Raw genomic sequence first — 17312 nt, forward strand, 5'->3', positions numbered from 1 at the left:
ATTGGAGGAATACATCAGAGTAAGTTCACAATTTATTATATACAATGCTTAAGTTCTATATAGTTCTTAAAAGATGTAATGGAAAACAAAGTTGAACTCTCAACATTATTAAAAATAAGACATTTTCTTACCTGCCTTTTGTATGTTTCTAATTGAGTACGTGCTGCATTAGCCTTCTTCAGTTCTTCTTCTAAACTGACAGTGTTATGCATGTACATCATATTTGTTTCCTGTAAAGTTTTCACCTGCTTGCGAAGGTCAGTTAGATCTTGTAGTTTCTGACGGTATATTTCAACTGTTGACTCTAGTTTATTTGCTTTATCTGAGGTGGCCCTAAAATAATAAAGACTAAGCTGAATATGCACATAACAATTTTATTCTGGGTACAAAATGAATCTTCTATCTATAACAACTGAAACAAAACAGAAAGAACATGAGAGAGCAAAGAAATGGACATTGTAAACTTTGTAAGCTGATCGAGGTCTTTTAAAAGCAAGCTAAAGTTCAACTTTTTTAGTATATAGCCATCAAAAGTGTCTCATATATGAACCATATAAAAATGTATTGAAGTGTATAAAAAAGAATGGTTTTGTGCAAACAGTGGAACCATTCTGAGCTGACTTTGCCTTGTATGGCATTTAGCATAGTTTTGTTCTAAGTATCTGATATGACTCAATTTGTAAATCTGGGAAGCATTTTGTTGCACTTAACTATCAACTGGGTTGAAGCAAAGTAATAAAATTACTTTACTCTCACCTGCAGATCTAAATTAATGGTTACAAAGATTTTGTTTTAAAAGGACATAAAAAATTGCAAAAATTAAAAAGCTAGTCATGAAAAATTAACAGCAAATATAAACATGTGGATAGTCTGCTCACTGAGTGACACTTCATAGGATAAATTTAAATGTATTTTATTTTGCCAAAACAATCTTCTCTGAAATTAATGTTAGGATTCTTCTCTACACCTCTTAACTAATGCTAAATAGGGACTGTAAGAATACATTTCCTATGCAAAAATTTCACAAAATATAATGGGTAATAGGAGGTCAAGCCAAATGGATACACAAGTAAATAGTTTACAAAATCTGGAGTAAAAAGTTCTCATTTTAGAATTAAAGGTCTAATGTGAAACTGGTCCTAACAATAATTTAATATTTTCATCAAACTGTAATTCCAATTAATCTGTATAAAAGAGATAAATACTAGGTGCCTGGCTAAAACTGATCGATGTTTGTTACAAAGGAATAACTCTAAGCAAAACTAATTAAACACGGAATACTCAAATTGACTAAGTAATAACTGAGCAGTGATGTGGCTATGCTTCAACATGCCATACCTAAGAACATCTATTTCATCTTTCAGGGCTCTTGTTTCTTCAGCGAGACTAGTCAGCTCATCATTCCTGTGCTGAAACTCAATCAGCTGCTTTTCAAGTTCTTCACAATGAACACGATAATCATCCTTTGCTGCTTCAAGCCTTGAGCAAAGAAAACAAATAAGCATTTACAGTATAATTTCCATCATTCGTTTTCCTACTGGAACATGAGTTTATTAGCAGGATACATTTTCTAAGTTTTTCCTTCTCTGTTTTTAAAAAATTTTATGATATAGAACTTACTGATCCAATAGTCGTACCTATACCTCTATTTATTTAAAACTTTTTTGGCATCATTTTTCAATTGCAATTATATATTTCCATTTAAAAACTGAAATCTTTTGTTATAATTATTCTTTATTTAAAATATGAAGTGAAACAAGGTAGATACAAATGATAAACACCACATGCTCTTCTGCACACGTAGAAACTAAAAAACTCAATCTAAATGCAGCATCATGATTACCAGAGGCTGGGAAGAGGAGGGGAACCGCGGGAGTCTGAAGAACAGCTATGAATTCAGAGTCAGATCGAAGGAGTAAGCTCCTAGTGTTACACAGCATAGAGGGGTGACTATCACACCAAGGCTCCAATCAAAGTTTTTTTTTTTTTAATTCTATATTCAAAAGAGAAAAACTGAAGGAATAAGATACTTTTCCACATTCAGTTTTGAAACAGATGTGCTAAGTATACTTAATGTTCTGAATTTTTATCCTCACTTCTGAAATACTGCTCACTTGTAAGAAATTTTAATTTCAAAAGATGAGAAAATACTGACTACATGTGACAGTTGTTAAAAAAAATCATATATAGTATGTACAGTGGTAAAACGCTGTGTAGAATGTGGTAAATTAAGGATAAATACTTCTAAGCTTGTAGCAACAACAAAAATAAAATGACAACACAGTACATCCTAGTCCTGTCCACCAAGGTGGCCTAGAAAAGACACAAAAAATTAACCAGGAGCACTGATCTTCGTTTCTAAATAACATTTTCCACTAAAAGAAATGAGGGATCCTTGGAAGCATGGCTAATTCCAGAGGTGAGAAAGGGAAAGAATGAGGTGAGTCTGGAACATTTTGTTGAGCTCAAAGAAAGGTAACAACATGATGAAAGGACATGGGCCAATTAAGGGCTTCCCACAGGCCAACTGTCAGATAATTGGGGCTTCAAGAGAAATGATGACAGAATTGGATTGATAGTCCATTCGATAAGAATCCATTATTTGGTGTGAATATTTGGTTCAACACTTATGCTGCTTGGGATGCGACATCTCATAGCCTGGGTGGAGTCCCGGCTCCTCTGCATCGATCCAGATTCCTGTTAATGCACTGGAAGGGGCAGCTGATGCCCTGCCACCCATGTGGAGACTCAGATTGAGTTCCAGGCTCCTGGCTTCAGCCTGGCACAGTGCTGGCTGCTGTAGGCATTTGGGCAGTCAACCAGTAGATAGGAAATCTCTGCCTTTCTCTTTCTCTGCCCCTCCCCACCACCTTTCAAGTAAAGTGAAGATAAATAATTTTATTAATTAATGAAAGGAATCCATTATTAAACACAATGCACGATCCTGGATTATATCCCAAATCGGGAAAAATAGCAATAAAAGACACTAGGATAACTCATGGAATGTGAATGTGGTCTGTAGATAATAACACTGCGCCAGTGCCAAGTTTCCTAATTTTGATCGCTATGCTGTGGTTTATAAGAGAATGTCCTTGATGTTAGGAGACAGACACTGAAGCTTTCAGAGGTTAAGAAGCATGTCTCCAATGTATTCTGCAGTGGTTCAGGAAAAATATGCATAGCTGTATGACAGATAGGTTGCTAATGAAAATGGAGACTACTGTGAACTAATTGTTGAAACTGGGCAAAATGTATAAAGTAGTTCCTTATAGTATTCTTGCAACTTTTTTTGGTGACTTTGAAATGATACCCAAATAAAGTGGAAAAAAAAAAAAAAAAAAAAAAAAAAAAACCACATACAGCACAATTAAGAGTGCCTACCTTGAGTCTCATGGTGCAAGGCTGAGTATTAAGCACATGGGATAATCATTATTTATAAAAAGTAAAATCATAATGATTTTAAAAGAAATAAAAATTTTAAGTGAAAGCATCTCCTTAGCTTGAGATTTACATTTTCCCCAGTTTTCACTGCGTTTCCCTTTCCCATGAGGAACTTCCTGTTCTCCCTATGCTTCCTTTGACCTCCTTTTGGCTGTCTCTGGTGTTGTTTTGGTCTGCATCAGCAATTTATTTTGAACTACTTTGTTTTTTATTTACGTATTCCAACTGTCTAACAGGAATTAAATAATCAGTGTCCTAAACATGTTTAACAATGCTTAATAATCAATTGTTGAAATCATAATATTAAGGTACTAGTTTAATGCAACTATAATTTACACTAAAGATGCTACCTGAAGTTTTCTTCCTGTAATTGTTCTAGTTGTAACTGGGCATGAAAATACTTTTTTGCAACCATTGTATTTGGATCATCAAAAGAGCCATCTAACTGGTCAAGTTTTTCATTCATCATCTCGTTCTCAGAAACCAGCGAATTCTTTTCATCTTGAAGTGCAGTCACCTAAAAATCAAGTACACAAAAAGAAGCATCAAAATACCTTCGAAGTCTAGAGTGTTGGCTTCTAACCCCGACTACCCTCTTTAAGTTGCTTGGTCAATCAGACTGGATCATATCTAAGGATCCTTACCAATCTGGAATTCTGAGTTCAGGTTTGTGTCAAACAAGAGAAATCAACACATATATACAACCCAGAGCAAGACTACCTTTAAAATGTTATGCATGCCTTCATTTGGAGAAAAAAATACTGCTGTCTCTAAAATAGGATGCACAAATCAAACTTCAAAAAATTAATGTGTCCTCCTCTTAGGCATAATCTAATCCTCAGTTTCAACTCACAGAGGAAACAAGCCGATAGGAAATCTTTTAAATGGGTCACCAACCTCTAAAACACACCATCAGTTTATTTCATTCATTAAAAAAACTTATCAAGGCAAGTGTTGTGGCACAGCAGGTTAAGCTGCTGCTGCAGATGCCCACATCTCAACATCCCAGCGTCAGTTTGAGTCCTGGCTACTCTGCTTCTGATTCAGCCTCCTGCTAATGTGCAAGAAGGCAGTGGATTATGGCCCCAGCGCCTGGATTCCTGCTACCCAGGAGGGAGACCCAGATAAGAGCTCTGGTTTCTGACTTGGTCTAGCCCTAGCTGTTGGGGATATCTGATAAAGTGAACCAGTATATGGACAATCTCTCTCTCTCTCTCTCTTTCAAGTAATAAATAAATATTTAAAAAAATCACTTAGTAAATACAAAGAGGAAATTTTTCTTAGTTCAAATTTCTTTCCCACACCTGCATATCCAGTTCCTGGCATCTTTGCCTCAGCTCTTCTTTTTCTGCTAATGCTTCCTGAAGTTCTTCCAAGGCCCTTTTAAGCTGAAATATAAAATGTCCTCATTCAAGTCATGTCTTGACACAAATAGAGACAACTGTTCTTCATACAACATAGTTACACACTGGTAATATAAACGGTTTTTACAGTTCACCTATTAACAAATGAGTCTTTGTTGTTGTCTAGGTGTGAACAATCCACTGCCTCATCAACATCTGAAGCTACAATCCCACAGAAATAAAATTTCCTATAATCCTTTGTGAAATAATTTAAAGCATATTAGAAGAGGCATTGTTGAGTTTCATCACCAAAACTAATTAAAATATAGCTTGTATTTTAACAAAATTGTTATGAAAAAATATGTAATTTGAAATAGTTCTTGAGATAACGGATGACATTCATGAAAAAGCAAATGTCTGGAAATATAATATGCAAAGCACCTTAAAGTATTTATCTCTCCTCTTCTCCTTCCCTGGCAACCCAGAGTGGGTCACCAGAGCAGAGAAAACTTTTCCTCCCAAATGTAAGAGGCCTGCCACAGGACAGAGAAAGGAGCCTTGAGTACAGGGCTGTTTCTGCAGTATCAGCACATAGGATGTTGACAGTGACAAAAGTCATCTTACTTTTGCTAAGAAATTAAAACTTAGTAGGGGCCGGCGCCGCGGCTCACTAGGCTAATCCTCCACCTTGCGGCGCCGGCACACCGGGTTCTAGTCCCGGTCGGGGCACCGGATTCTGTCCCGGTTGCCCCTCTTCCAGGCCAGCCCTCTGCTGTGGCCAGAGAGTGCAGTGGAGGATGGCCCAAGTGCTTGGGCCCTGCACCCCATGGGAGACCAGGAGAAGCACCTGGCTCCTGCCACCATCGGATCAGCGCAGTGCAGTGCGCCGGCCGTGGTGGCCATTGGAGGGTGAACCAACAGCAAAGGAAGACCTCTCTCTCTGTCTCTCTCTCTCTCACTGTCCACTCTGCCTATCCAAAAAAAAAAAAAAAACAAAACAAAAAAACACACAAACAACTTAGTAGGGTTTTGAAAACTGTCTAGTACTTAATTGTGTAGCCATCTAGTATGGACCGAATATGTATTATAGGTGTCAGACGGTAGTGCCAGAAGTTCACTGCCACTCAGCTCTTCAAACACGATCACATAAAACTCAAGACCAGCACTAACTTCATTTGTGAAAGAACACACAATGACATTCAACTGAGATCTTACAGCAGAACAAACCGACTTTCACAGAAGAAACTATCCTAGTATGTCCTCTCCCGTGTGAGCCTACTGACAGCAAAGGAACCCAGGTCACTGTTTTCAACATTGCCCTCACATACTGAAAGACTCACCTGCTGCTCTAATTCTCCAACAGTATCATTTGTAGAAGAGTTCAATATCTCTTTACTCATCAACTGGGAAAATAAAATCGCAAAATTAAATGCAATAATGTGATGTTTATGAAATTAAAATAGATTCACTTAAAAGGACAAGGAAATGATTTATATTTAGCTCTTCCTTGCCTTAACCTGATTATCCTTATCACAACATTCAAATAACAATCGTATTAGAGGTTTAATCCAAATGACACAATGTCCAAGCATATTAATGAGGGCATTATGAGTACACGGGGCTTGAAACATGTAGATCTATTCAAAATACTTATGTACTGAAACATTATAACCCAAGTCCTGCAAGACATATTACTGAGTAAAACTGAACACTTTATTTTAAATGATTCTTACACAGCATAAATTAACCTTTTAAATGACAAAATTCTTACTTTGAGAAGTTATTTTAAAAATAGGAATTACGTGAAAAAGCGAACCCTGTAAAACAGATTTTTTGCATATGAAATGCAGACTTATTCATGTACAGTGATTCTTTGATTCCAAACCAATGCCAGCTCAGAGCACAGACTAACAAAACCCTGAATGATGTCTCCCTCTGAATCACCTCCCTTCCCAACTGTGTTTCCCGTCTCCTCTGCAGTCCTCTTCACCTGAGCCTTTTCTCCTGCTATTAAGAAGCAACACTGCACTCCATGCATCCTGAATCCTTCTGGCTCAACACACATAATCAGACCAGCTTAAACGCACATTACCTGGTTCTGAAACCTAAGGAACAGACACTAACATTCTGAAAGTGTATACAGTATATATAAGCCACAATCTCAGGAAAGACTGCTCTCATTGGGAGAAAAGTGAATAGAAATAAAAACAAAAATGCAGAGTTTGTTAATTATGCTTTTCCTGTCGTTGACTTTATTTAAAGGATTGTGACAATATCAAATTACTGACTGGCTTTTAAAATAGAGATATACTAAAATTGGGCTTGGGGGCCTTTTGAAATATTTTGGGAAAAATTTTGAGAAGACCCACAAGCTAAAGGTAAATTATCCCCATTGAAAAAGAGGCAAGTGTATACAAAGAAAAACAAACATCCACAAAATTTGAAAGAAATATTTTATACAATTTGGTTTAGGATTCTCATCCTTATGTAAACATGAGTTAACTTACCTCTTGAATGGCAGTCATGACCACATGTTGAACAGACTCTTCTAGTGTCATTATATTTTGAATGTGTTCTATGATTCAAAAAAAATCAAATCTGAAAAAAGTCTACTCTTTACCCATAGTAACACAACCATTCAATTAACAGAATATAAAAACTAACTTACCACAGGTAAGCCTTTATGAAAATACATTATTTTTCTACTAGTACATTCACTGAATAGCAACAGACTAGAAAACATTCATATAAATATTTCTAAACTATTTCTTCCGACAGGAGAAACCTAATTTTCTCATAAGAAAGAAAACAGGAAGAAATTATGGTAAATCTTGAAAAGATCGTGACGGTAGTTACGCATGTAACTCTAGACCCAGAGAGTTCCACTCTATCACGTACTAAGCTCATTCCAGGAGCCTCCCGTGAACACCTGCTCTGCACCCACTGAGTCTCACCATGCACTCACATGCAGTGAGCCAAGATGGTTCTGTTCCAGCAGGAAAGCAGGCTCTATGAGAAGGAACACTCCTTGTAACTGCAGACTTAATACCAATTCAATTATACCAGTAGGTCTGGCTAAAATTGTTTTCCAAGCTACTAAGGAGTTATTGTTTTTCAATACTTTTATTGGCTTAATGATTCTTCTAAGAAATTTCTGAAAAGTTCTCTAAAGCTTCCTTTAATTTGTGAAGTCAAGAACAGGACAAAGGCCCTGGCAGATTCTGGTATGCAACTGATCACTAAGTGTGATGGGAAAAAATGCATTAACTAGAGAATACACAGGCAATGGAACAATTTCCTCTAAGTCAATTTTCTGGTATTGGGAGGTTGCAAGTCTTCTGAAATCTTCATAAAAGTGATCTACTCCACCGAGCTAAATAAAGTACTGTTAACCAAACAAAATCATTCTTTGAAGACTGAGATTATTGAGGTATCTTGAAATGATTTCAAAATGAATTCTCAATGCAAAGTATAAAGTGGAAGCTGTTTCATATTCTGCATGTGTTTTGGTTTTAAATTTTAATTAAGTTATTTATAACTTTTCCACTTACCTACTCACACCAAAAACCTGAAAACTCACACATATACCTCTAAAAATGAATCCAATTAGATGGTCCTAACGAAGTTTTAATTTATTTGAAAGGTAGACTAAAAGACATAAAGAGATCTCATCCAGTGGTTCACTCCCTGAATGACTCCAAGAGGTGGGACTGAGGCCGTAATTCAATCCAGGTCTCCCACATGGGTGGCCAGGATCCAACTACTTGAGCCATCCATCACCTGCTGCCTCCCAGTGTGCCTATTAGCAGAAAGCTGCAATCAGGAGCAAGGAATCAAACCCCAGACACTTTTGAAAATATATATCCAAGAATTGAATTAACTTTTTAAAATATGAAAATTGCTTAGTGATGCTTAGAACTAAATTATGAAAATATTACATATATCAAAATTTGTGGGATGCTACAAAATCATTACTTTAAGGGAAAATTATAGCTTAAAAGTTTAGTCAATTATAGTTTAGAAAAGGTGATTAATCCATGTGAAGCAGAACAGATGAGATAAAAGAACACGAAATACTGAAAGCAAAATAGAATCAAAGCCAAAGTGAGTAGTACAAAAAAGACTAATAAAACTGATAAACTTGAAAGATTAAGCAGAGATCAGTTAAAAAAACACATAATAAAAATAGAAGGAAAATACTAAAGAAAATAAAAAAGGATCCAAATTAGAAAATTACTGGATTTACATACAAATTACTATTTCCCAATCTGAGATTAAATATGGAAGTTTTAATTTTCCATGAGCAAATGTCCCTCACTTTTATATTAAAAAAAAATCGAGTATCTTTGACATTATCAAGTGAGAAACAAAAGCCTATAGACAGCATGGGCTTGTCCTAGGGTGAAAAAGCTGGTCAGTAAGAGATAGACAACCTTCAGTTTTCTGATGCCCATCCTTGTACTTTGCTTACAAGCTGAAATGTAACTGATTTCATGTATTTTATATTATCTTCCTGAGTTTGTTCCTGCTGAATTTATCTTGTCTTATATCTTTTCTTCATTAGTTAGATGCTGTTGAATGTGTTTTTGAAGATCCTGGCTTGAAGCATTTTGCAAATTAAAGCACACAACTTTCTTTTATAAAGGTAGTAATAAGAAAATCTGTTTGGCTGAATTATGCACTATGTACATATTTATATTTTTTCAGCATCTAAATTCCCCAAAACCAGGCCAATACAATCCCCTGAGGGAAGGGAAACCTGGGCCTGTTCAGTCCACCAGCTTACTCATGACATGCAAGCCAAGATGACCTCTGCATTCAGCGTGACAGAGCCTGGGTCTGGACATAACAACATAATGCAGCAATTTTATTTACACTGTCAGACTTTTTATAGGGAGGAAACATTAGGCATTTTTCTGAAAAGAGCAGAATGTTCTCTGAAGGAGCCTAGGTTTTACTTTAGCAGCTGAACATTTATGGATAATTGAATCAACCTAATGTTCCATCTGACATGTGAAACAGATGCATGAAATAAATCTGTACAAGTTGTATTGACTAGCCACCAAATTCTAATTACTAGATATATTAAATTGAAGTAAAATAGACTCAAATACATTTAGCCACTGAATATGAATCTGAGAGTCCAGGTATAAATGGAAAATTCAAAATATGTATCCTTTTAATGGCAAACCGAAGCTAGAATTTGGATCTGGTTTACAATTCAGAGAGCTTTCTGCCAAGCTGTAATAGTATATTTTAATGCTACCTCATCCATCAATGTAGGCTGTTTCTGGAAAATGGAAATCCTCAACAGCCTGAAATACACTTACCTTGCTTCTTTTCACAGTTGACTGCGCAACCTAAAATAAGCTGCAGCAACCTCCCCAGCTCCACAGAATCGGAACACTCAGTTATTCGGTTTAAGTCAGGGATAAGCTCTTCAGAAATCTGCTGTCCCAAAAACTGCAATAATAAAATCCTCAGTTAGAGCCTTCATTTATGTTGGCTATAAAGATTTCACTGCATTTAATTATCATAAGGAAAATAAATTACAAATATAGGTTTATGAAACAACTCAAATAAATTAACAAGTGCTAAATCAGTAATAACTGAAAAACAGTGATCTTTGGGCAACCTACCAAACCATGTTTCTACTTATTTTGGGCTTTACATTAATTATCTTTTGATTCCACTTGTCAGAGAAAGAGATCTGCTTAATTTAAGAAGCACCTGGCCTCTTGTACTATGTTAAAACCTATGTCCTTCCACTAAATAAAAACCAGGCAGATATTACTTTGATATCCATATGATTGAGTAATTTTACAAATGAACAACAAATTTAGTGGATTAATTTTTTCCTGGCCCCTTTCATTTTTTATTTAATGTATTCAAAGAATTCTCAGCATTAAAGAGGTTTCAAAATGAGTTTTAGGTATTCAGTAAACTGAAAAATATCTAAGACTATTAAAAACTTTTGAATGAAATGTCAAGTTTAATTATGTGACAACTTTAAAAACTGAAACAGAAAGTCTTTAATGACAAAACCTACTCACAAGCCTCTACACATTAAACAGTAAACTTTCCTATACCAACTAACCTTTCTAGAAATACATTATAATGAATAAGAAAAAAGAAATCAAACTTCTTGGGTAATCTACTATGGAATGTGACTACAGCTGGCCTGCCGCATCCACAGGTTCTGATCTGAGGGCTCAACCAACCACAGATCAAAAGTTTTCTTAAAAGAATCATTTCTAAGGGCTGGCACTTGGGTACAGCAGGCTGAGCCTCTGCCTGCAGTGTCAGTATCCCCTTTGGGTGCTGGTTCAAGTCCTGGCTGCTCCACTTCTGATCCAGCTCCCTGCTAGTGCACCTGGGAAAGCAGCAGAGGATGGTTCAAGTCCTTGGGCCCCTACATCCATGTGGGAGACCTGGAAGAAGCTCGTCCCTTCTGGCTTTGGCCTGGTCCAGCTCAGTCCCAGTTGTTGCAGCCACTTGAGGAGTGAACCGAACTAGCAGATGGAAGACCCTTCTCTCTCTCTACCTCTCTCTGTAACTTTACCTTTTGAATAAATAAAATAAACCTTTAAAAAATTTTAAAAATCATGTCTGTTCTGAACACATAGACTCTTTCTTATCATGACTTCCTAAACATTTATATTAGATATTGCGGGTGATCCAGAGATGATTTAAAGTATATGACAGCATTGTACACACCTAGTAAGAGGGTACTTCAAAGAAGTATTCGGGCATTCAAAGGGTCTTCAAAAAGTTCATGAAGAATGTGTAAGAATGTGCAATATAAAAAAAACTGTAGGGATTCTAAAAATTTCTGCACCAAAATAAACTTTGTAAAATTCTACTTTTTGAAGTTTCTACATAAGCAAATGATACTCCATTTGGTGTAATGGACATGGGCACCTAAGGATTTTGATATCCATAGGAAGTCCTGGGGCCAACTCCTTATGGATACATACCAAAGGATCACTCCAATTCTTCTTGATAAAATAACCAATCGACAGAGTACTAGTATACAGCAATGTGATTTTATAAATCAATATAGCAAATTTGAAGCCTACTTTTATAAAATGTAAATGTTTTAAAACTGGCAATAAAATAATGTATTCCAATGATGAATCACATTCCAGTAAAATTTTAACAAGAAAAAGTCAAGCCATTTTTCTGTGACAATAATATTATCACATAACATTTTATATTTAAACAAGGTCAGTTATTTTTCATACCTCGTGGTAGTAACTCATAATTCCTTGAAGCACCTTCTTTAAATTACTAGCCTAAAGTTGAAAAAAGAATAAAAAATAAATTTTTTTGTTTTCTTAAATTTTTTAATTTATTTTTTTTTTTTTTTTTTTTTTTTTTACAGGCAGAGTGGACAGTGAGAGAGAGAGACAGAGAGAAAGGTCTTCCTTTGCCGTTGGTTCACCCTCCAATGGCCGCCGCGGCCAGCGCGCTGCGGGCGGCGCACCGCGCTGATCCGATGGCAGGAGCCAGGAGCCAGGTGCTTTTCCTGGTCTCCCATGGGGTGCAGGGCCCAAGCACCTGGGCCATCCTCCACTGCACTCCCTGGCCACAGCAGAGGGCTGGCCTGGAAGAGGGGCAACCGGGACAGAATCCGGCGCCCCGACCGGGACTAGAACCCGGTGTGCCGGCGCCGCTAGGCGGAGGATTAGCCTAGTGAGCTGCGGCGCCGGCCTTTAATTTATTTTTTAATTTTAATCTCAAAATAGTTTTTAATAGATTCAATGTGCTTTGTAGATTCCCTTTGTCCCTCCCAACCTCCTTCCCTCTCCTTTTTTCAGTTTTTGAGATAACATATTTTAAATTTACATTACAGTCAAAAGGCTTAACACTAAGCAGTTTAACAAGCAAAAAGCATAAAGACCTTAGTTAGAATACAGACAATGGGTAAAAATAACTGAATGGGAAAATGACCAGTTCACTCTTATACAATAAACTTGAAAGTAATCACAGATTATTAAATTACAGTAGTATAACATTCTAAATCATCGGTTTCACAAAGGTATAAAAGAAAGTTTTACAAAACTATATTTGCAACGATACTGACACAGGCATTTCTTTGTTTTTTAAATTTAAGCTTCCATGTATAGGGGAGAATATGTGGTATTTGTCTTCCTGGGTCTAGCTTATTTCACTCAACAAGAAGTCTTCCAGTTGCGTTCATTTTGCTGCAAATGGCAGAACTTCATTCTTTTTTATAGCTGAATAATACTGCATTGTGTATATATACCACATTTTCTTTATTCATTCATCTGATGATGGACATCTTGATTGGTTCCAAATTTTTGGCTATTATGATCAGAGCTGCTATAAACATGGTAGTACAGGTATCTCTTTGATACAATACATTCAAGTCTCTTGCATATATAACCAATAGTGGGATAGCTGTATTGTATGACAAGTCTATTTCTAGCTTTTTTTTTTTTTTTATTTTGACAGGCAGAGTGGACAGTGAGAGAGAGACAGAGAGAAAGGTCTTCCTTTTCCATTGGTTCACCCTCCAATGGCTGCTGCAGCAGGTGCGCTGTGGCCGGTGCACCGTGCTGATCTGAAGCCAGGAGCCAGGTGCTTTCCTGGTCTCCCAAGCGGGTGCAGGGCCCAAGCACTTGGGCCATCCTCCACTGAACTCCCTGGCCACAGCAGAGAGCTGGACTGGAAGAGGGGCAATGAGGACAGAATCTGGTGCCCCGACCGGGACTACAACCCGGTGTGCCGGCACCGCAGGCGGAGGATTAGCCTATTGAGCCACAGTGTCGACCCTAGCTTCTTTTTTCTTTTCAGATTTATTTATTTATTTGAAAGTCAGAGTTACACACAGAGAGAAGGTGAAGCAGAGAGAGAAAGAGAGAGGTTGGGGACCAGCACTGTGACGCAGTGGGTTAAAGCCCTGGCCTGAAGTGCTGGCATCCCATATGGGTACTGTTTCTAATCCCGGCTGCTCCTCTTCCAATCAAGCTCTCTGCTATGGCCTGGGAAAGCAGTAGAAGATGGCCCAAGTCCTTGGGCCCCTGCACCCACGTGGGAGACCCGGAAGAAGCTCCTGGCTCCTGGCTTCAGATCGGTGCAGCTCCAGCTGTTGCGGCCATCTGGGGAGTGAACCATCGGATGGAAGACCTCTCTCTCTCTCTGCCTCTCCTCTCTCTCTGTAACTGACTTTCAAATAAATAAAATAAATCTTTAAAAAAAAAAAGAGAGAGAGAGGGAGAGAGAGAGGTCTTCCATCCACTGGTTCACTTCCTAAGGAGCTTCTTCTGGGTCTCCCACATGGGTGCAGGGGCCCAAGGATTTGGGCCATATTCCACTCCTTTCCCAGGCCATAGCAGAGAGCTGGACTGGAAGTGGAGCAGCTGGGTCTCAAACTGGTGCCCATATGGGATGCTGACACTGCAAGCAACAGCTATACCCACTATTCCACAGTATAGATTAGTGCAGCCACTGTGGAAAATAGTGTGGAGATATCTTACAAAACTAGAAATAGGGGCCAGGACTGTGGCTCTTCTTTCGAGAACTGTCACTGAAGTCCTTTGCCCATTTCCCAACTGGATTGGTTGTTTTTTGTTGCTGTTGATCTTTTCAAGTTGCTGATATTTTCAGGATACTAATGCTTTGTCAGAGAGGCAGTATGCAAATATTTTTTCCCATTCTGTTGGAGGTCTCTTTTATTCCAATGATCACTTCCTTTGCTGTGCAAAATCTTGAGTTTGATAAAAGTCCCATTTGTTTGGTTTTGCTTTTGTTGCCTTTACTTTGGGGATCTTGTCCAAGAAGTTGTCCCCTACACCAATGTCTTGGAGTATTTCCCCTACGTTTTCTTCCAGCAACTTCACATTCTCAGGTCTTAAGTCTCTGATCCACCTGGAGTTGGTTTTTGTATACGGGGAGAGGTATGGATGTCATTTCATTCTTTTACATATAAACATCCAGTTTTGCCAGTGCCCTTCGTTGAAAAGCGTATCCTTACTCCACTGCACTTTTGTCAAAACTCAGTTGCCTGTATGTATGTGAATTTCTGGGCTCTCTATTCTGTTCCATTGATCTATGTATCAGTTCTTATGTCAGTACCATGCTGTTTTAATTGCTATAGCTTTGTTGTATGCTTTGAAGTCGGGCATGGTGATGCCTCCAGCATGATTTTTTTGTTCAAGAAAACTTTGGTTATTCTGAGTCTTTTGTGATTCCATATGAATTTTAGGATTGCTTTTTCTAATTCTGTAAAGAATGTTATTGTATTATAGATTGCTTTAAGTAGTACAGACATTTTAAGGAATAAAAAAATTCTACCGTGTTTTATATGTTTAGTTCATAACCTGCAACTTTACTGAAGTGGTTTATCAATTTATCAATTCTAACAGCTAAGTTATTATTTCATAAACTTATGCCAATGTGAAGGACAAGAAATTTTCCCCATAAAAGTGATTAAAAATTTCTAGAGTTTTATAAATATAAGCACATGGCATTCTTTAAACACCAGAGACTTAATTATTGTTTGATTAACTAAGATGAGTCAACTTAAAGTGAGCCACAATGAATTGAAGGGCCCACATTAAAAACTTAAGTCTCAGCAAGTCCATCTCCAGCCACCAGCAGGTTAACTGTTTTCCTATCTACCCTCCTGTCACTAATAACTAGAGCATAGGACTAAATATAAAAAACCCTTTTTTTCAAGCTTGAGACAACAAGAAGCACAGAACTCTGTTTTCGGAAAGGGAGGGAAAAAAGAAAGACGAGCCCTGTGCTAGTCCAGGATTTCTGTCTCGAGGCAACTATATGACCATTTTCACAGCGAGCTGGAAATCAGACAAAGCCCGATGTTCTCAGTGAGTTGAGTAGATTGAGATTGACATCAGAAGTTCAGGAAGGCCAAGGCAGATAAAATCTGCAAGGCACACCAATGAGAAGAAGAGTTCCAAATCTGAGTAACGGTAACTTCAAGCCTTCATTAGATATCAATTTGCAGGCAGCATGGGTGAAGCTCAAATGTTTTTTTCTGAACTCAATGTTACGTCCAGGAAAAAACAATCCAGGGAACTATAACCTGAAATATCGCAAAGAGATGGAAACTTTTGAAATTCTCACTATTCAGAGTGAATAGACACTGCTATATGCACTCACTCAAGACCCCTCAAAAATCACAACTCAGTAGTGTACCTCATCTAATCCAATAGGAAACTAATTTATTTGCCTTCTCTGGAAGCCAAAAACAAGCCTGAAAAGGATCACACTGCCTCCAAGAACAAAGTCCAATACTCTTGAAAGGATCTTAAAAAAAATCAATACTTCATAATACAAATCATATCAAGCATCCAATTAAAAAAAGAAACTACACATGAGAATAGTAGGAAATGTGGATGAAAATGAGGAGAAAAATCAACAGATCAGTCATTAATGTATCATAACATAACAATACAGTTAAAAACAGCCAGTGCTCACAAACTGGACATCCTATATGAAACAAAAAGCTTACAAGGCACAGCAAAACTGACTTGAAAGTAGATCATCAGTTTGGCGGTTTTCTTTAAGGATAAACATATTCAACTCAGCAATTCTACTCAGGAATTCACCCAAGAGAAATTAAATATCTGTCTGCACAAAGACTCATCTCTGAACCTTTATCACTATTGTATTCATAATAGCTAAAATCAAACAATTCAAATAGTATCATCAGTGATGAACTAAACAAATGGTGACATCAATGTAATAAAATACTATACAGCAAAAAAAGAGATGAAATTACTAGTACAGAAACATGAATGTGTTTCAAAACATATTGAGTAAAAGAAGCTCAATTCAAAGAGTACATATTGTATGGTTCCATTTATGAAAAAATTCTAGAAATGAAATTTACAGTGACACAAAACATCTGTGGCTGCCTAGGCCCAGGTTGAAGATTAACTTGGAAGGGGCCTAAGTGCAGGTTTTCAATTAGTGGAAGTGTCTGATATCTAACTATGACAGAACAGGTTGCATGAGACTATAAAGGTGTGTCAAAACTCAAACTATACACAATAAAATGTACCTGTAAATTAATTTTTTAAAAAGATTTTTGCTGAGTTTAGTGCTAAATTTAGGACCACTATTTGGATCAAGTTCTCTCATTATTCTGCATACCTTTATTCTCCAGTTGTCCCCAACATCTTCTTTAATTCGGCTTAACCAAGATTCATTGAACCAAGCTACATCACTAAAACAAAAATGAAAATGCTAAATATTAAAACATTTTTATATGTGAAAAATACCAAACTGAATAAAGTCACTTTATACTTTATAGCTTATCCTTAACAGGAGTAAAAGAAATACTACTTAGATGAACCTAATGAATTTTTCATGATTACTAAGGATTTACCTTGGAATATCTCATATTAAATTATAAAGTCATTAATGCCTTCTATTTAACAAACATTTATACAAACATAAATATTTATATAATATATAATATAAATATTTAATACTGGCATACTGCTAGCAAAAAGATGTGGAAATTCCAATTCT

At 37.0% G+C, this 17312-nt stretch overlaps 1 protein-coding gene across 1 annotated transcript in view; it reads right to left on the reverse strand.

Annotated features, from left to right (window-relative positions):
- HOOK1 (hook microtubule tethering protein 1) overlaps nucleotides 1-17312 on the reverse strand; it is a 60632-nt gene that overhangs the window by 28270 nt on the left and 15050 nt on the right. Inside the window, exons 3-11 of the mRNA XM_002715582.6 lie at nucleotides 16932-17004; nucleotides 12029-12079; nucleotides 10115-10247; nucleotides 7292-7359; nucleotides 6125-6187; nucleotides 4746-4829; nucleotides 3792-3958; nucleotides 1339-1479; nucleotides 132-333 (exon numbers count right to left, since the gene is read on the reverse strand). Of these exons, the coding sequence (XP_002715628.1) occupies nucleotides 132-333; nucleotides 1339-1479; nucleotides 3792-3958; nucleotides 4746-4829; nucleotides 6125-6187; nucleotides 7292-7359; nucleotides 10115-10247; nucleotides 12029-12079; nucleotides 16932-17004 (982 nt within the window). The remainder of the gene's footprint in view (nucleotides 1-131; nucleotides 334-1338; nucleotides 1480-3791; nucleotides 3959-4745; nucleotides 4830-6124; nucleotides 6188-7291; nucleotides 7360-10114; nucleotides 10248-12028; nucleotides 12080-16931; nucleotides 17005-17312) is intronic.

The sequence above is a fragment of the Oryctolagus cuniculus genome, chromosome 7 (assembly GCF_051225735.1).
Source record: "Oryctolagus cuniculus isolate XC-2025 breed Fujian yellow rabbit chromosome 7, ASM5122573v1, whole genome shotgun sequence".
Classification (NCBI taxonomy): Eukaryota; Metazoa; Chordata; class Mammalia; order Lagomorpha; family Leporidae; genus Oryctolagus; species Oryctolagus cuniculus.